We start from the raw sequence: 20,193 nt of genomic DNA, 5'->3' as shown, positions 1-20,193 counted from the left end.
GGTGGGGAATTTGAATATAACCGTTTGAATATTACACACATTACACAAATCTAAACTATAGGATTAACTAAGCATAGCACAAATGGGGGGAAAAAATGCATAGCTACATTAGCTTCATTACACTTCCCTCCACCTCATCACATCTGCTCTTCTCCTTCCCAGCACAACACACACGCACATGCACATGCACACGCACACTCACAATCACACTCACACGCACACGCATGCTGTTAAAAGAGCTCACCTCCAGGAGATGAGCTGTGAGGGGTCTCCACAGTATCTCGATGCGGTCCATGTTCACCAGCCCCGTCTCTAAGAGCTTAGCCACCGCAAAGAGGGAAGGCTCCTGGAGCCACCGCAGGGAACACACGCATCAGAAGAGTTCAGATGACAGAGCAAATCGTTTGAGATAGTAACATGTTCGTTGAAATAAATGAATAGACAAATTGACAAACTGAATAGATTAGCAAACTAAAAAGGGGCTTAACAAACAGAATAGACTAACAAACGGAATGGACTAACAAACTAAATAGGTGCTTAACAAACTAAATAGACTATAAAACCTGAATAGACTAACTAACAAACTAAATAGGTACTTAACAAACTACATGGACTTCACACAAACCAAGCAGTGCAATCATGGCATTGTAGAACTGTGGTCCCACTACTCCTACTCACCTTGTTATTTCCATAGGCCATCTCCATAGCCTCCATGGACAGAGAGCAGAGGGCATTGATCAGGTGATGAAGGGATACATCATCCAGGTACCTAAAGCCACACATCACACGCATTAGAGAACACACAAATCAGAGACAGGCTACTCGTGCGCACTAGTGACTCCTGGAGAGATGGGTTGTGCTTACTGGGAACTCTCAAACAGCCTGGAGAGGATGTTGGATATGACAGGCAGGTCAGTCATCACAGCCGTGGTCAGGACCTGGGTAATAGGGGGGAAAAAAACAAAACACTGCAGTCAAGGGAGCTCTTGGGATAAACAGAGAAGTAAACAATCCAAATCCCCGTGAGTCTAGAGTCTGCTATCTCCTGTGTCTGCGATCTGCTACGGCTGACTTGTTTTTTTTGTTTGACTGGACACAGTAGAACACATCAGCCGACTCGTGAGATGTGTGCAGTGGGCACGCATGATGGACTGGCTTTTGACCGGGCTCTGTTCAGGTCAATCAGAGGGTTCCCACTGGCCCAGCCCTGGTAAACGGCAGAGGGGACTCACCGTGCTTGGGCCCTGCCCTACTCCACACACACACACACACACACACACACACACACACACACACACACACACACACACACACTCACCGTGCTTGGGCCCTCCACGGCACGGCCTGGCTTCAGCACGCCGCCAACCCCTGGCTTCAGGCCCAATATCCACACCAGGTGCTGGGGAGAGAGAGAAGACGAGAGAGAGGAATGAGCGAGAGACACCAGCTGAGAGAGGGAGACGGAGAGAGATAGAGAGGAATGAGCGAGAGACACCAGCTGAGAGAGATAGAGAGGAATGAGCGAGAGACACCAGCTGAGAGAGGGAGACGGAGAGAGATAGAGAGGAATGAGCGAGAGACACCAGCTGAGAGAGATAGAGAGGAATGAGCGAGAGACACCAGCACTGAGAGGAAGACTAAGAGAGATAGAGAGGAATGAGCGAGAGACACCAGCACTGAGAGGAAGACTGAGAGAGATAGAGAGAGGAATGAATGAGCGAGGGACACCAGCACTGAGGAGACGGAGAGATAGAGAGAGGAATTAATGAGCGAGGGACACCAGCACTGAGGAGACGGAGAGATAGAGAGAGGAATGAATGAGCGAGAGACACCAGCACTGAGAGGGAGACTGAGAGAGATAGAGAGAGGAATGAATGAGCGAGAGACACCAGCACTGAGAGGGAGACTGAGAGAGATAGGAGCTGGTGGAGCATGGAGAGGAGTGCTAACAAATCAACTGCATGAGAGCCTTCAGGAGAGTCAGGTAGATTTAAAGCACTGCAATAAGTCTTCCTCATGAAAGTGAGTGTGTGTGTGTGTGTGTGTGTGTGTGTGTGTGTGTGTGTGTGTGTGTATGTGTGTGTGTGTAACTCACCTGGAGTGTGGCGAGAACAAGCTGCCAGGAGGTGCCCAGCACAGCGCCATGGCAGTGGGCCAGATTCAGCAGGGTCCGCATGCACTGGATGTTTTTAGCTGTGAGCTGAAAAAGAAAGACAGCGAAAGAGAGAGAGAGAGAGAGAGAGAGAGAGAGACAGAGAGAGAGAGAGAGATAATTAACATAACATAAACCTCCTTAAGTAGCTATTATAATTAATCCCGAGTCCATTTAAAAACAAGCAAAAGGACATGAATGTGGTACAGTGTGGATATGTTTCTGACTGTTCAAAGAGGGTTGAGTGGTAAGAGCAGTGGTACAGTCAGAGGGCAGCTACTCACCACCACCGTGCCCTGGGGCTGCACTGTGAGGGGCTGACCCACAGCCACCACCTGCTGGTGGGACTCGCTGGAGGGGCTGATGATCTGCACACTCTGGCCCTGGATGGAGTAGGCTGGGGGAAAGCACACGGACACACAGTCAAACTCACCGACTCGTATTCAGATATATGCAACTCAAAAAGGTGCTGCAGCATGCATCGGCCACAAGAGGGCGTTGCATCCCCACGGACAATAGTTTACACACCAATGGTGAAGACATGTCTGTGATTACAATATTAATTATGCTACAGGAGTCCACGCGCGCACACACACACACAATAAACACCCACACAATAAACACCCACACACACATTAAACACGACTACGTCAAAAACAAAATTACAGAGGCAGAGAGGGCAAACAGCTGCACTCACAGCAAATCATACTGTGCATGTTTTGGGCTATTAATCTACACTTGATCACCATCAAAGTGGCGCTAATTGAGACGGCACACTCGCAGGACCACTCCAAAAAGCGCAGCGCGTGCTGCGAGAGCGGCGGTAACGACACATTTGGGCGCCTTGATTAATTCATACCCATGCAAACTACGCCACACGAGATTAGCACTGCAGCCAATTTACATGTGGCGCCAGTTTAAGTGATGCGACTTATCACTCGGGTGCTTTCAGAGTTAAGATCATTTCTCCGCATGTAATATTTATGAGGGGGATCTGTGTATGTGTGTCTGTCTGTGTGTATATATCTGTGTGTGTGTGTGTGTGTGTGTGTGTGTGTAGGTGCGAGTGTGAGAGGCAGAGAGAGACAGAGAGAGACAGAGAGAGAGAGAGAGGGACAGTGATGTGTAAAAGAGAGACTGGGAGAGGGAGCGAAAAAGAGAGGTAGACTTCCCCTGACACGCTTATCCTGCTGTGACTAATTACTGTATGAGCAGTAGGCATCGCACGGCTTAATGACACCTAAGTAACAGATCAGACGTGCTCCTCGGGGCAGCGTACATCTAAGCACACATCGTTTAGGAAAGTCAAACAACACTGATAACATAACGCAACACAACCACACTCCTTTCACCATCACTCATTTATACCAGTCCATGCCCAATTCAAATTAAATACAAACATCTCCAATCTGCAATGTATTTTGTTACACATTCCAGGTACACAGACAAGATTCAAGATTGATGCAACTAGCCATGGGATCTAGCAAGCCTATCATATGACTGTTTGATTACACACACATATCTGTGTAGAAGTGATGGACAGTGGCAGTTCCGGATAGGAACAGACCACACAAAGAGACACAAGGGTAATATACTCAATGTGGCATAGACACACAGAGATGAAGACATATACATTCAGTCAGTCTGGAACTCTCTCTCTCTATATATACACACACACACACACACACACACACACACACACACACACACAAACCCAGTGTGCAGAGAGAACGAGAGGGGCCTGGCTCACTCTTGTTGGAGAAGTTGGCTGCATTGCTGCTGAGGACGGTCAGGGCGTAGTGCGGGGGCAGGGAGGCCTTGCAGATGGCCGTGATGAAGGCGTCCCGTGGCGTCACCAGGGCCAGACGCCCACACAGAGTGGCCATGGTCAGCTCCGCCTTCAGGATGTTCTCCGTGGCCGTCTCGTCCGTGCTGTGGAGGAAAGAGAGATCAGGTACACATGGCAAACACCCACAGGTAAACATGAACCCCCCCTCATATCGGATATAAAGAAACTATAGCACTCCAAATACTCATCAAAAACATACCTCAAAATATCTAACTTTTAATTATCACATTTTTTTTTACATTTTTCAGGGACTTGAAATGTCAGTATTGAGCATTGTCAGGGCTTAACGAGCAGATGCTAATACAAGTAGCTTGTTAAAAAGATGCTTGTCTTTTACTAGAACACATATTAAGGGAGACAGACATATCAGTGTTGTGTAATTGCCTTCAGGAAAAGCACTGATAGGAGACAAGCTGCTTTGGTCAATGTAAAGTCTAAGAGGTTAGGAAGCTTCCAGTTTCATAACTAAACATATTCAGTTATACAGCCAGAGTTACAGAGGGCTTCCAATAGTTGAAGTCCCATCCCCTCCTGTTCTGGGTGACAGTAAATACAAAGTGGAGTGGTACCTGGCGTCTAGAAGCAGAGAGAGAGCAGCCAGAAGGCCACACCAACACGCATTCACCATCTCCTCCCACACCTGATGCGCCACTGGAGACAGGGGAACACAAAGAAACTTTAACACAGAACTTAATAGCCTGACAAAAATGGCAGAAGTGAGAATGAAGGCCACAGTTGGGTTAACTGACATGTTTAACTAGAATTATATAAGCAAAAAGTGTGTTGTTGCATATATTCAGGTATTTATAAACTGAATACTTTACATCTAAAAGGCTAAAGTCCAGTAAAATCGGGGGGGGGGGGGGCTCACATTTAACATGCTATTGGCATTCCTACAGCTAGAGGTCAGTATATTACTTTGAAACAAACTTCCTGTTCTTTCCCCATACCTGAAAAAAAATCAGTTTTGCTGTTATATATATGCTTTCTGCTCATATGTGCCTTACACTTGGCTTGTAGGCCCAAGGTGGTTAACAAATGGTGGTAACTGTGGTTAACAAAGTCATCTTTTGTTGTTTTTGTGTACTCGCCATAAAGCTGAGCACCAAGATTTAAGCTTATTCAACCACTTGAACAGACCAGATCGTCTACAACTAACTGAAGTCCAAATAACATTTCATTTTAAGTCCAATGAACAGTATTTTGTTTTGTTTTGATCGGTATGTTATTCTTACATTGCCGAAAGCTGGCCTGTATTGTTCACAGCTGGCGTGTATTGCTATTAAAGGAGAACTCTTGATCATTTGGCATTTTGTAATCCTATGTGGCAACCATCCACGTCAAAGTAAACGCTTGTTTTCACCACTGACGGACTTGTACATTTTATTGTAAATGTCTGACAACATGGAAAGGATCCCTACAGAGGTAGATTTGTGTCAATTTACCTCAATAACTGCAAAGAAACTACAGAAAATGACTGGTTCTACAATCATCAGTTTACCTTTCTCTTCTTCCAGTCCGGAAGATCTAATGACTGCAGTCATTTTCCACAGCCCCATAGGATTATATTGTTATTATTGTTGTTGTTATTATAGCCGTTTAGCAGTTGCCATTTATAGAGTTTTTAACACATTTCTGTCCATAGTAAAAATGTGTACCCAAACAGATATGAAAATAGGGCCCAAATTATAAAAAAAAAACTGGTGTTCTCCTTCAAGACAACAGAAGTGGTCTACAACCCAGCAGGCTCTCACTCACGGGGTTCTTGGGGGTTCCCCTGTGAGGCGGGTGCCTCTGAGCCGTCCCGGGTGGCGGCATCCTCCTCCTCCTTTGCCAGCTCCTTCTCGATCATGGAGGTGATGCCCCGCACCAGGTCCAGCAGGGCGCTGAAGGCCACAGACATGGCGTAGCCCTCGGGGATGGACGGCGGCTCAACTTTGTCCAGCATCTCCAGGCTAAGGAGAAAAAGAGTTAGAAGATATCTATATATCTTATCATATATTTACTGACCATGTACGCCTGCTCTACCACTACCACATCTTTGACACGTGTGCCATTCACCTTGATCAGTACTAGCATTTGAGTTCTGTCACTGCAATAATTCAGTATAGTTCCTGAACATGTACGTGACACGTATGTTCTGGACCCTTGTTGCTCTGCATGTGTTACAGTGTTCTGTGTATCTGCAGTGATGGGTGGGTGACACAGGCCATAAACTCTACTGCTGATCATGCCCGGCAGTGCTTTGTTTGTTACTGAGGGGTTTTAATCAGGAAAAGATGAGCACAAGATACAAAGGCTCATTGTGTAGTCTGCACTTAATTCTCTAGAAGCCTGAATACATTTTTTGGTTTTATTTGTTGATTTATTTGGTGAGCGCAGGCAAAAAAAAGGAAAAGAGGAAGACCATCTCATCAAGCATTCCCAGCCACACAGCTTTGTGCATGATGTGTGTACAGTAAGGGTTTTTATACTAGGGTGACCCTGGTGAACCTGGTGGGCATGGCATCAGCGGCTGGTTTTGTTGTGTTTTGCACAAGAGCAGCAGACACACACACAGTAAGTCCTGACCCCTCAGTGCACTGAGCACGAGAGGCGCTGCTGTCTGGACGTGTTTTGCTTGAGCCTTGTTTAGTCAAGCCATCTGTGCGCCTGAGACGAGAGCGGGAGGTGAGGGGGACGAGGCAGAGAGGGGAGCTGGAGGTGAGGAGGCAGAGAGGGGCAATGGAGGTGAGGGGGACGAGGCAGAGAGGGGAGCTGGAGGTGAGGAGGCAGAGAGGGGCAATGGAGGTGAGGGGGACGAGGCAGAGAGGGGAGCTGGAGGTGAGGAGGCAGAGAGGGGCGCTGGAGGTGAGGAGGCAGAGAGGGGAGCGGGAGGTGAGGGGGACGAGGCAGAGAGGGGTCGGTCGGTCGGTCGGTCGGTCGGCGCTTACTAGGTGGCCTTGGCGCTGCCCTGCACGCTGACGGTCATGAGGGGGATCCAGGTGCCCCGGTACTCAAAGGCAGCCTGCGTGGTCAGGACCCCGCTCACCCCCGCCAAGCCCTGCCCGCTCTGGGCTGCCGTCTGCGCTGCCGACCCAGAACCACCTGAGAGAGAGATGGAAAGAGAGAGAGAGAGATAGATAGAGAGAGAAACAGGAAGACAAATCCTACAGGTATTACCCACTTTTAATCATATCAATGGCTTTTTTAGATCTAAGGCACTGTACCACAACTGACTGAATTCATTACACTTTTAAAGTACAAACATAGCACTGTAGTACTAAATTACGTTCAAACAGGGAATGACATCAAGACAGAAGTACAAAGCTACCATTATAAAGCAGCTAGTCATATGTTTGTATAGATCTGAGGTTTCAGCAGAGAGGCTTACACTGACCAACAGGTGTGTTGGTGGATGCTGGGTTCCCAGCGTTGGGCACGATGAAGAGGGACTGGATGAAGGACCCCAGGGCGTTGACAATGTCCCGGAAGACCTTGGTGGAGTGTTGCTTCATGTCATAGGACTGGCAGAAGGAGCTACAAGGGAACAGGGTTTCAGAATGAAAGCACCAGTCCACTTAATTGTTAAGTGTCCACACACAAGCCACGTTTCAGACGCATTCGCTAAGCACACCGTGACGTTTCAGCTATCCTTAAATCCATGGCTAACAGCCCCCCATCAATTCCAGACAGACAACTGGTACTGCTCATTTTTAGACAAGGCCACCCTTTCGACAAATTTCAAACGGCTGATAGTAATAACAACCGATGAGAACTTATACACAGAAGGTGGAACAGAATGTTAAGGATGAGGGTGGTGCTGACGGTGCTTGTGTAGGCCTGTCATTCATGTTGTATGTGTGGGGACTGCGTGACTGACAGTGTGTGACAGTGTCCGCCTTTCTCTCTCTCTCTCTTTCTCTCTCTCTCTCTCTCTTTCTCTTTCCCTCTCTCTCTCTCTCTCGCTCTTACCGAAGCAGGTGAGGCTGAACACACAACCGGTGCACAGACTCGACGGCCACGGCTCGCAACCACTGCGGCTTCTCCCCGTCCAGGAACTTCACCAGCAGAGAGAGGAAGATCTCACACTCTGTCACCTATAGGACAATGGACATGCACACGGAACAGTGAACACATACGGTCATCACTTTTAGACGTGCGTCACAAATATAAATCAACGAAAGAAGACAGAAATAGAAGGAGACCACATGGTTGAACACTGAGAACAGGTCGCTGACAAAACCACGACGGACACCAGAGAGAAAAAGAGCAGAGAATGACAAACACTGACATGACAGGAACACCAAGAGCAGAGACTAAGGCAAGAAGGAAAAGCCAGATAAAGATTGAGAGAGACATACAGATGGACAGACAAGACACAAGAGAGAGGGGGAGTGTAAGCAAAAGGAAGAGATTGAGAGAGATGGAGACAGAGATGGAGATAGGGATGAGATACAGGAAGTAAGAAATGACAGAGCGAGAGAGAGAGAGAGAGATGAACACTGAGAAAGAGAGATAGAGAGAGAGAGATAGATACACAGACAGACAGAGACAGAGAGAGAGAGACAGCGTCCCTGTGGTCCTCACCAGCAGGCTATAGAAGTGCTTGATGAGGACGGAGACGACGCGCAGCAGTCTCATGCAGATGGGGAAGTAGGGCTTCTCCACGGGCGCGGGCGAGGCCGAGCTGCCACCGCTGCTGCCCTGCCGGAACTTGATGTTGGGCGAGAAGAGCTTGATGACCAGGGGGCACACGCGCTCCTTCAGCAGGAAGCTGAACTCCTGGTGCTGCAGGGAGGGATCAATGAATTTGATTAAATATATTTTATTGTGATTGCCTACTCTTGATTGTACAGCACTTTGGTCAACGTGAGTTTTTTTTAAATGTGCTTCTTAAATAAATTTGACTTGACTTGAACCACAACTGAATCAGACCACAACACATACAGGCAGCAACTCAGGGGATTAACTACAGCAAGGCCTTCCAATCCAATGGGCAGAAGCATACAACTCAGACAACCATGACTCAACCATGACTGTGGCAAGACAGTAAAGTCAAATGTAAGCGTCTTTGAGAACTGTGAAAAGCGCTATATAAATGTGATGTATTATTTTTTTATTATTATTATTATTATTATTAAAATATGACTACAAAGGCCAGACTACACGGTAGCGTAAACGAGGACAAAGAGTTCGAATATATTCAAAGCACACATGGGCAGATGTGTGGAGAATATGTTCTGATAATGCACAAAAAAGTAGTGCGGCCAGGTTAACCTCACAGAACTACCCTTTAAATACTAAGAGTACATCACCCCACGCAGGGGTTAAGGCTACATAATGTGCTGTATTGCGTCAGAGGGAGTACGCTCCTGTGAGTCACACATGATATATGGGGGGGAAAAAAGAGAAACCAGAGCAAAACTATGACCCTCGTGGGCCAAGGACAAATGCATCGCCCAACAAACAGTTCAGTGCACTCAGCACTGCGTGCTCTCCTGCGGCAGTCTGCGATGAGGAAGCACAGTTGAATGTGCTGACCTGCAGGAAGACTCCAGGGAAGTCATTCAACACCGACTCCAGCAGCTCCAGACCGAACGTGCGCGTCATCTCCGTCATGCCCACCAGCCAGTACGGAGCGTCAGCGTTCACCAGCTGACACAAATCCTATTCGAAGGGAAAACAAGGGAGGATGAACGTGTGCAAAATGTCTACTGCATGTGATCAAAAGTGTTTCTTCAGTATAAAAAAAACATTGTAGTGGAGAGACACTGAAATCTACAGCAGACTCCTAGCCAACCCTTAACAGCCACTCCCGAGTCCAGATGCAAGATCACTCAAGGGTGTTTCCCAATACTAGCCTTTAAATATCCTTGGCCAGAATACACCTAACCCAATCCAACTCTAACAGCACATCAGTGAAACTGTCAATATCCCATGAAAAACACAGATGGAATAAAGAAAACATCCTAAATGAAGCTATATTTCAACTGAGTAGGAAATCAAGAGAATGAGTGTATAGCTCCCCCTGTTGGATGTACCTGGAAGAGCATGTAGGCGTCCTTGGCACTGGGCCTGAGGGTGCTGACCGAGCGGCGGTTGCTGTTGCCCTGGACTGGCGGGGGCTCATCAGCCATGCCTGAGAGGGGTGAGAGGGGGGGAGAGGTGAGGGACATTTGACCTAGCTTGGCCCCGGAGACGGGCCTGAGTGGGAATGGTGCAAAGGCGACTCATGTGACTGCTGGGCTCTTGCCACAGGCCTAAGACAGGCTGAGATTCATGGGGGCACAACAGGCCACTGCTCTGACCCCTCCAGGCAGTTTCGACTGAATTTGTCAACACAAACAAGCATGCACACACACAACTGCAAACACAGACACACACACACACTCAATCACTCAGGGAATCAAGCATGTATGCTCATCCATAAAAACACACACACACACATACACACACTCAGGCACACACACACACACACACAGACACACACACACACACACTCACACACAGGGGCACTCAATCACTCTCACACATGCCTGTCTTGAATTACATTAGCACCAGGCAGCCACGGGAGCTGCTGCTCCTGATTACATTATCATACGTGGACACGGAGGGGGAGTAATAAAATCAACACGGCACCAAACAGGCAGACAGCCTACAAATGAAAATACGCCCGAAAAAGAGAAGGAAAAAAAAAACTCCCCCATTACTTATTCATCGAGTTCAGAATTAAGTCATGGGATAAGCAGCTTTTGGCGATCTGAGAATAACTCCTCTTCCTGGCTCCAGAGGGAAAACAAGGCAAGAAGACGAGATTGCAAAATGAGCCCGCAGGAGAAAACTTTTCTCAGAGTGGCTCAGCGTTTTGAAGTGATGATATCCCCTGTTCAGGGACACAATGGCCCCTTTCTTCTTGAGCCTTCTGCTCCATCCATGAGAAGGAGGGGGAAAAAAACACCACTAATATACTTAACTGTGTTAATGAGGTGCACGCTAACCTTTAAATCGCTCATCTTCTGCCACCATCCTCTCGAAGACGACAGTGACGACCTGTCGCACCGTGGCGGCAGCTGTGTTGTTGGTGATGGTGTCCTTTGTGAAGTGTAGGCGGAAGCACAGCACGATAGCCTAAGGGGGCAAGGAGCCTATTTTAGAGACAAACATACTGACGCTACACACACAAACAGAAGACGCAACACCTGTGTTTTAAGAAAGCCCAGCGTGAGGAGGATGTGAACAGAATGAATAGCTAATAAACACAAGCCTTCTCTCCCTAAAGAGAGCAAAACACATAGAGTGGTTTGGTACTGCATTAAACACAGTAACAATTAGATACGTGTTGCACTTCATTCATGGTTTTATGTCTAGTTCTGATTTCATTTCTCAATGCTGAGATCTACTAAAATCCCAGTGAGATACTGTGCTTAGGGTATTCTTCAGACTGGTGATGATATGTCGTCACAAAGAGGTTAATGTGAGTAGGCGAGTACCTTGGATAAGACCTCATCGTGCACCACTGTGTTTGTGGTGAGCAGCACCAGGACCGTCTGCAGCAGCTTCAGCTCCTCCAGGCCATTCTCCATCAGCTGCCACAGCATGTTAATGATGTTTCCAGCAGCCGCCTGGCAAACACACACACACACACACACACACACACACGCACACACACACACACACACACACACAAACACACACACAAACACACACAAGCTTAAACCCTCATGAATTAGTGTCCATCTTCCCACCTTTGATCAATGAGTCAGTGAGAATAGGTTCAGAGGTCAACATCATAGCCTCAGGGTGAAGTGGAAGGTCATGAGGTTGCAGCGAAGATGGCCTCTCCTAAGGCTTAAAATGGGACCTTCAGAGGTCACTACAGCAAACTGCTAAAGTAATCCAAATCCTTTCTGTCCACATGAAACACTGATAAAGCACAAAAGAACAACAACAGAATAATCTGCAAGCAAACCATTAAAAAAAAAAATATATTATTTGGCCCGACACCCAGATGTCTAAATGCTGTTGGTTCCACTGAAAATCTGATTTATTATCGACATCGGTGTGGGGTGTTTGGAAAAGAAGTCGAGCTCGTCCACCGCTGGTCCCGGTCACACTGCTAAACCCCAGGGCTTATGTGAGATGCGGGGGCAGTGGAGCGTGGTGAAGGGGCTTTTTTAGACTGAGCCCAGGATGACTGCGGCTGATCACCCTGCAGGGGCTGTGTGCAGGCAGGGCGTTTTCCACAGACAGCTGGTCTCCTCCGCAGAGCAGACCAGGGGGAAAGGCAAAGGTGACAGACACTGGCTTGTGAACTGAACACGTCTGGGCTCCACCGTTCGCATTGTGAGCAGAGGAGAGGATGAAGTATGGGTGTTTGGCAGAGTTCAAAGAGGAGGAGCACTTTCAGTGTTGTACATTAACATTAATATCAAAGTCAGATTAAATTTCGAGTAGCATCTGGCAGTCAAAACTGAGACAGCTGTCGGACTGAATACACTATACCGACTACTACCATCATTAGACCCATATTCCGACTACTACCATCATTAGACCCATATTCCGACTACTACCATCATTAGACCCATATTCCGACTACTACCATCATGAGATCCCTTGTTTGTACTGTGGGGGGGGGGGGGGGGGGGGGGTTATGAAGAGCACAAGATTGCTTTGCAAAACTTTCTGTGTTTATAAGATATCAATGCAATACATGTTTATATCTATTTCTTAACGGTTTCATACCAATGAATACAACAATGGATGAGTTCAGTGTAATTATCTTCTATTTCACAAAGGGTGTTTTTAGGCAGGCCTTACCTCGGACACCACCTCGTGGGTCATGAGTCTCTGGATGGCCGCCAGGCACAGCTGGGTGATCTTGGGCTCCTTGGTCCCACAGCCCATAAGGAAAGGCTGCACCACCTCTGAGCTGTTCTCCTTCAAAGCTGCAGATACAACCAAAGGTCATGTCACACCACGCACATGTCAACTTGGGGGGTAATTAAAGGCATGTAATTAAAGTGAATGAGTGGTGGATTCTCTGGTCACGAAGTGGCAGCATTTCCTTAATAAATACAGTCTTTGCTTTGACTGAAAACTTCTGTTTTCAAGTATTCAGAATTTAAAGAGGTACTGCACACCTAAATGTGTTTTTTGAGCTATAAACTAAATGATATGACTGTACTGTGATACTCAACACACCAACTACTGGTTAAAATCATCCTGAACCTTGCAAGGCTGATGCTGATGTAGAGTCGACCGCTTGGGACTTCTCTACGTCATGAAATGAGATGTGAGTGTGAGTCTCATTTCCATCTGCTCATTAAGACTCATTATTCAGGCCCTCCCCTCCCCAGCCCCCACTTGCCCACTTTTTAGCAGTTGGTGTAAGTAACGCACAGAGCTAGGGATGAAGTTAGACTTGATTGCTGATTTTACAATAACCTTAGAAGGTGCTATATGTTAAGGATTTTAGTTTAAAACATTCAAGAATTAACTAGAAATAGCAACAGAATATGAAGAAATTACCATTTTGGTGTGTCAAAAACAGTGCCTTTGCACTGAGTAGCCCAGATATCTACTAGCTAGCATGCTAACCAGCTAGAGCCTAGAAAACTGACAAATGGACCCAAGCAAGCATGGCTATCCTGTATTTAGTATCAAAAAGTAGCTCAGTAGCATGCCCATAGGTTAACATCAATGGTTAGACTGTCAGCTAGCTCAAAAGCTTGAGAGCTCAAATGAAGACCTACAGGGGTATGTTAGCCTCGACTAACTTAATGTAACATATAAATATCAATTGACATTGATGGAGACACTAATCGTAGCCTAGATCTATCTTTCAATCATATAAATGTTTCCATGCTACATGTGGTCTTCATCCTCCCCCACTTGGCCAAACTTTTAGTTTACTTCTGCGAAGGGATTGGAGGTAGGGGTGTACATACTTAGTAATACACTGCCCCCAATCTGCTTGGGGTGGAAAGTATGAAATAATTTTGCTCGCTAGTCAACAATTAATCAGGCTTACATATAGCCCTTTTAGGGATAACAATAGCTTACTTATTCACAAATACACTCCATACACACTAAACAGGAACTAAGCTGCTGAATCTTATCTGGGGCAGATACGACATGGAAATAAATACCGAAACACCATCGCTCTCAGAGAGAAGTAAAATCTCAAAATAGCAGACTGTAGCTCATAAACACTATTAAATATATGTTGTATGATACCAATGATGGAAGATGATCAATTAATTTCATTTTAAACCAATTTGATTAATTGGTTCTGAACATGTTATACCATTTATTAAGCTAACGGGATGGGCTTCCTTTAAAATGTAAATTTGTAAGTGTTTACGTTTGTACTTGTGTAAATGCTACATGGACCAAACTCACTTTAGACAGGGTCTCAGACATTCCATAGTGGAAGTGGAAGTTTGGGGACTGACACTTCTACGATGGCGCCGCGGATGGCTGCCTCTGTGTGTTGGTGCGCATCGTTTTGTCTTGTTTTGTTTATCAATTCAGTGTTTTATATATTGTTTTCTTATGTTTCTTGACTTGTAGTACTTACTCTGTTTATTGTTATGCACCAAAATGCTAAAGAAAATTCCTTGTATGTGTAAACTTATTTGGCAATAAAAACGATTCTGATTCTGATTTCAGAAAGAATTCAATAAGCACTGGGCAGACTGCTAGCAGTGGGTGAGACAGAGGGAGACACACAGAGGGAGAGAATAATATTCAGGCAGTCAGGTCTCCCATGACAACACTGCCAAGACCTTTCCTTGGGTCGTCCTTGTCTGAAATGACTGGAGCTCCAAAATGACATGATGTGAGTGAAATACATACAGATTTAGTTTACCTGCTAGAATGTCTGTGTTTCTTGCGGCAATAGTTTTGATCTTCACGATCCCGGACTCTGCAGCCTGGAAATACACACACACACACAAAGATACACAAAACCCTGTTAATTTTCACACGGTCTTTCCTGGATACGCTACCCATTACACCTCTAGGTTTTTGTTGACTTGTTAAAGACAAGGTTCCTGACAAAAATAATCTGTCAGGGTCATACCAAACCAAAAAACAAACTCAGTGGACCCCCGTGAAATGACATCACCTATACCTCAATGTGGACTGCACCTCACGAATTTGCAACCTTGAGGCAACAGCCTTGAGTCTTTTTAAAGATTTAAAGATGTGATTGGGTGATAATTATTTAGACAAAAATGACAGAAATGAAAAGGAGTAAACAAACTAAATTAAAGTTGAATAAATGAACGAGATAAGAAATGCCCCTTCAAATGTATTGTAAACTAACTAAACACAAAAATCAGTAGGCCTAAAATATTTTGTTGTTCATCACATAGCTTCTCATGACAACATTGAACTCTTCAGTACTGCACTATGACCAACATGGGTATAGTAAAAGCATTCACTATTCATTAATGGACTACAATCAACATGGGTATAAAAGCATCAGGGAGAGAATGGCACACATGCAGACAGTGACTTGAAATGACCCCATCTCTGGAGGGCTGGAGGCACAATGCAGAGAGGGAGGGAGGGAGAGACAGACAGAGAGAGACAGACAGAGGGAGAGACAGAGAGAGACAGACAGAGGGAGAGACAGACAGAGATAGACAGACAGAGAGAGAGAGAGGGTGTCTGAGGACTGAGACAGTTCTGAGCCAGAGCAGCCCAGTGCTGCCGATGTGCACCGCATAGCCAAGCTCTGGCTGCTGACCCACATCGCACAGTCAACAGAAGACCCTTTATGAGTCCCAACAGAGTAGAAGAACCACCACCAAAACATACACGGCAAGGACACTCTTCCCTTCTCTTCTCACTCCCTAGCATCTCTCTCTTTCTCTTTCTGTCTCTCTCTCTCTCTTCCTTCCCTTCTCTCACCGTTGGGCATTTGTCTCCTTTCAGCCTCTTAATCGATTCAGGTTGACTGTGACTACCACAAAGCTCCTACTCCTGCTCAATGTATCAGTTGCTTTCTCAGCAGTGCTGTGCTGTGCTGTGATCTGCTGTCAGAGCTGCTGGAAAACAAACGGCGTGAACAGGTCGGCCATTACACGTGTGAAAAGGTTCATCTGCCTGACAAAAACGTGGTAGTGCCAGGCAGTCGTTGACAGATAGGCTACTGTGCTGGCAGGAGCCGTGAGAAGGTACAGAGGCAGGCCGAAGTGGATGCAAGGAGGATGGATACTAAGTCAGCCCTATAGGATTAATTTTAAAGGATTTCATAATAGTTAGGAGTTGGAGCAAGCGCAATTGAAAATCGTATTCAATGTTGACAAGACGGTATGTGGGATATCTGCCGAAGACACCTCCTTCTGTGTTTCCAACCAGTTTTCATCTAAATTGAAGGCCTAAATACTAACAAAACACTAACAATCTCTACCAAACAAGGTGCTAAACTAAAGTATCTAAATATGCTTAAATGCGTTGCTAAACTGGGAAGACAAAGTGAACATAGTCCTGTGGCCTTTGAGGTAGCATGTCATTAAAACCATGCTGTTTACTCCGTTATGGAAAGAAGGGTGTCAACTCAGTATTAAAATAAACCACTGCATTCATCCAACAAGGTTAAATGCCACAGCTTTCTCAGAGTAGCTCCTGCCAGAGGCCTGAGCAGGACTTTTGACTGGAGTAAGGTTGACTAAAACTGGCCTTCAAAAAGGACATTGTTTACTCAAACAAGCCATATATAATAAGAGCTTATTAATCATATTAGTGTGACTGCTCATTCACACAGCATTGTGAAGCGGTTCTCAGGAATTCTCCAAAATTGTGGTTAAAATTGCAGTGATTTTGAGTACAGAAATCAATCTGTCTTTTTTTTCCCCCAACTGAAATGAATGGTGTAACGTTCACCTATTGTGACGTCACTAACTCTGCCAGATGTAAACTAGGCCGACCCTACATGGCTCTGGGTAGACCGACCCTATATGGCCCTTGGTAAAGCAACCCTATATGGCTCTGGGTAGACCGACCCTATATGGCTCTGGGTACACCGACCCTATATGACTCTGGGTAGAGCGACCCTATATGGCTCTGGGTAGAGCGACCCTATATGGCTCTGGGTAGAGCGACCCTATATGACTCTGGGTAGACCGACCCTATATGGCTCTGGGTACACCGACCCTATATGGCTCTGGGTAGAGCGACCCTATATGACTCTGGGTAGAGCGACCCTATATGACTCTGGGTAGACCGAGCCTATATGACTCTGGGTAGAGCGACCCTATATGACTCTGGGTAGACCGAGCCTATATGACTCTGGGTAGACCGAGCCTATATGACTCTGGGTAGAGCGACCCTATATGACTCTGGGTACACCGACCCTATATGACTCTGGGTACACCGACCCTATATGACTCTGGGTAGACCGACCCTATATGGCCCTTGGTAGAGCGACCCTATATGACTCTGGGTAGAGCGACCCTATATGGCCCTTGGTAGACCGAGCCTATATGACTCTGGGTAGAGCGACCCTATATGACTCTGGGTAAAGCGACCCTATATGACTCTGGGTAGACCGACCCTATATGACTCTGGGTAGAGCGACCCTATATGGCCCTTGGTAGAGCGACCCTATATGACTCTGGGTAGAGCGACCCTATATGGCCCTTGGTAGACCGAGCCTCTGGGCAGACCAACCCTATATGGCTCTGGGTAGAGCGACAGTCGCTGCCGCTTTGCTTTCTTTAATCTGTCATTTCAACCATGCCATTACATGTAAGCAAAGATGCATAAAAAGCAGAAGATATGATTGGGGTGAGCATCATCTGTGTGTCAAAGGGATGTAGACTAACAGAACATTTCTAGGTTTTGCTGTTTCCAGTTGACCAACAAATTCAAATTCGTCCTCAACATCGGGATACTGCAGCCGAATTTGGTTGGTGATGTACATATTTTCAACATCAGACAGTTAGATACACGCATTTCTTCAAAACCAGATCTTCTACCGATCTTTTACACACAGATAACACTAACTACAATTGTGTCTCATGCTTTTTATTCATATTTGCTGAAAGATTTTCATGGCTTTTCTCTACCTATGTAGGTGCACCACAACTTCTCACAAGTCAGCTTTCTTGCAGACAGATAGAATTAATTTTAAGGTTCCTCGTCGGAGTACTCCCAAAGAGGACCTATTGCCAGACTCGATGACATTGAGGATTTCAAAGCAAGTAATCTCAGTATCATGGACATTCTTTCTTTACACTGAAAGCACGGAGCAGAGCGTGGGTAGCGTGGGTAGAATGGAGAAAGGTCTTTTAAAACTCACACCTTTAACTAAATATAAATTAGATACAATGTTTGCCTTGATCTGTTATGCAGCATACTGCACACAATAAATGAAGACTGTAAACTCATTTTGAATACTGTCATGTATTAGTGCTGTATAATCTGTCATTTGCTATGCATGGGTTAGTGATCCCATGCTGCTGCAGAGCAATCACACTTTGCATTTTCTTGCAGAGATGCATTTCTAGTTCACAACTTAACTTTTCTCTTAAAGAGACTAAGCGACAACTTGCCACTTTTTGAAGGATGTTTTATAGGCAATTAGTACTTGTATCGTCTTCTAATTAGTTTTCTTGGTATTCATGTGAAGAACAATTAAACACACACTGATTCAGCTAGCCGCCTAGGCTATGCAACATCGCCAACTATATCGCCAAAAGCCATGAGTTATGCTAACAAGCCTTTTATCAGTGTCAACTGTGCTGTTGTTGGGTGTTTGGAAGGATTTTGCATGCCTTTTTGGTAGTTAGCTTGCTAGTTTTCGATCCAAACTCTTTACTGCTGCTTTAAAGTACTGACTGACCACTAACTGTTGAGGAAACAGCCAGTTACATTTAAGGTCACTAAGGTCATAAAATGTTTAGCGACTTGAAATGAAAAATAAGTTATGATCCAAACATAAGTTAGTATAAGAGTAATAGTTCTGTCCAAAAACAGCTAAATACAGTACTAAAGTGGTTCACTACTAAAGGCTGAGGTCAACCTGGCAGTAACTTAGCAACAGAGATTTCATTTTAGTTGGCACTGTGCACTACTCCAGACTCTACATCAATGCAGAACTAAAACCCAGTATAATCTTTAAAAATGCAAGTATCGCTCTTTGCCTTTGTTTAGACTTGAGAGTTGCTGGCCTTTGAGGGCAAGTAAGTGGAAATCAGTGCGCTCCAATCCAACCACCTAGTGGTTCTCCTCACAAAGCCAACACACGGACCTCCAGCACAGGAAGTCAAACCAGATGGAAAAAAGTTCAAAAAGGCTTGGTGAAGTAGTCTACCCACAGTTGAAATAACAATAACAAGTTGCCTTTGGAGAAAAGGAAGGATAAAATGGGGGGTTCAAGCTTGTTTCTTATGAATGCCAGTCCACTACAGTTAAGAATTAAAGGTAGGCGATACTGGAGAGAGATTGTTGATATTTGAGCTCAACAGCCAAACAAAACACCCTTCCCTTCAGTGCTGCTTCAGAAGCCACGCATGACCATGCATTGCCAAGGCAGCAACACTAATAACTGGGCTAGCTGACCAATTTGGCAGAATCCAGAGCATCTGCTGTCCGAGGGCCAATGCTTGACACGGGCGGTGGAGATGGTCTAGACGTTCAAGCCTTACACGATGTGGAAGTGGATGTCTCTTTATCATAGTTGAAGCAAAACAAACAAAATATCAAATATCATTCGAACAGATGACTTGCAAGAACACAAAAACAGCATCTAAAACACAATGGAGTAAAAACTAGCGAGAGTTAGTTGTTTAGATTGTTTATACAAAACTACACTGACCAAAAAGGGGACCGTAGGATTGTCACGTTATCAGATAACAAGGAAGGTACCGTTACCCAGAATAGCATTTCAAATTATTAATCAATCCAAATAATCCCACTGTGCAAGAAAACTTGTGCTTTTAGGTCTTAATGACTATGAAACTCTTTGCAAACGTTGGGACAAATGCCATGGTATAGAGCGAACAACGACACGGCAAGTAATGTAACTAAAGTTAACTAGGTTGTGGGTTAGCAAACTGTCGCTACAGTTGCTGCTGTGAAGCTGAAGTTGCTGCTGTGAAGCTACAGTTGCTGCTGTGAAGCTACAGTTGCTGCTGTGACGCTACAGTTGCTGCTGTGAAGCTACAGTTGCTGCTGTGAAGCTACAGTTGCTGCTGTA

The 20,193-nt window shown here is 45.6% G+C and overlaps 1 protein-coding gene across 7 annotated transcripts in view; it reads right to left on the bottom strand.

Annotated features, from left to right (window-relative positions):
• mon2 (MON2 homolog, regulator of endosome-to-Golgi trafficking) overlaps positions 1 to 20,193 on the bottom strand; it is a 37,811-nt gene that overhangs the window by 13,011 nt on the left and 4,607 nt on the right. For 4 of the 7 annotated variants that reach the window (XM_031564937.1, XM_012842502.2, XM_031564938.1 and 1 more), the window contains exons 2-20: positions 14,854 to 14,917; positions 12,801 to 12,928; positions 11,474 to 11,605; positions 10,982 to 11,111; positions 10,025 to 10,122; positions 9,525 to 9,650; positions 8,571 to 8,771; positions 7,956 to 8,080; positions 7,375 to 7,520; positions 6,935 to 7,088; positions 5,760 to 5,956; positions 4,571 to 4,652; positions 3,903 to 4,084; positions 2,437 to 2,549; positions 2,096 to 2,200; positions 1,319 to 1,399; positions 865 to 938; positions 679 to 769; positions 245 to 346 (exon numbers count right to left, since the gene is read on the bottom strand). In XM_031564937.1, the coding sequence (XP_031420797.1) occupies positions 245 to 346; positions 679 to 769; positions 865 to 938; positions 1,319 to 1,399; positions 2,096 to 2,200; positions 2,437 to 2,549; positions 3,903 to 4,084; positions 4,571 to 4,652; positions 5,760 to 5,956; positions 6,935 to 7,088; positions 7,375 to 7,520; positions 7,956 to 8,080; positions 8,571 to 8,771; positions 9,525 to 9,650; positions 10,025 to 10,122; positions 10,982 to 11,111; positions 11,474 to 11,605; positions 12,801 to 12,928; positions 14,854 to 14,917 (2,331 nt within the window). The remainder of the gene's footprint in view (positions 1 to 244; positions 347 to 678; positions 770 to 864; positions 939 to 1,318; positions 1,400 to 2,095; positions 2,201 to 2,436; positions 2,550 to 3,902; positions 4,085 to 4,570; positions 4,653 to 5,759; positions 5,957 to 6,934; positions 7,089 to 7,374; positions 7,521 to 7,955; positions 8,081 to 8,570; positions 8,772 to 9,524; positions 9,651 to 10,024; positions 10,123 to 10,981; positions 11,112 to 11,473; positions 11,606 to 12,800; positions 12,929 to 14,853; positions 14,918 to 20,193) is intronic. The other 3 variants (XM_031564939.1, XM_031564940.1, XM_012842504.2) reach the window with 1 other exon arrangement.

The sequence above is a fragment of the Clupea harengus genome, chromosome 3 (assembly GCF_900700415.2).
Source record: "Clupea harengus chromosome 3, Ch_v2.0.2, whole genome shotgun sequence".
Taxonomy (NCBI): domain Eukaryota; kingdom Metazoa; phylum Chordata; class Actinopteri; order Clupeiformes; family Clupeidae; genus Clupea; species Clupea harengus.
This window is presented reverse-complemented; position numbering and strand designations above follow the sequence as displayed.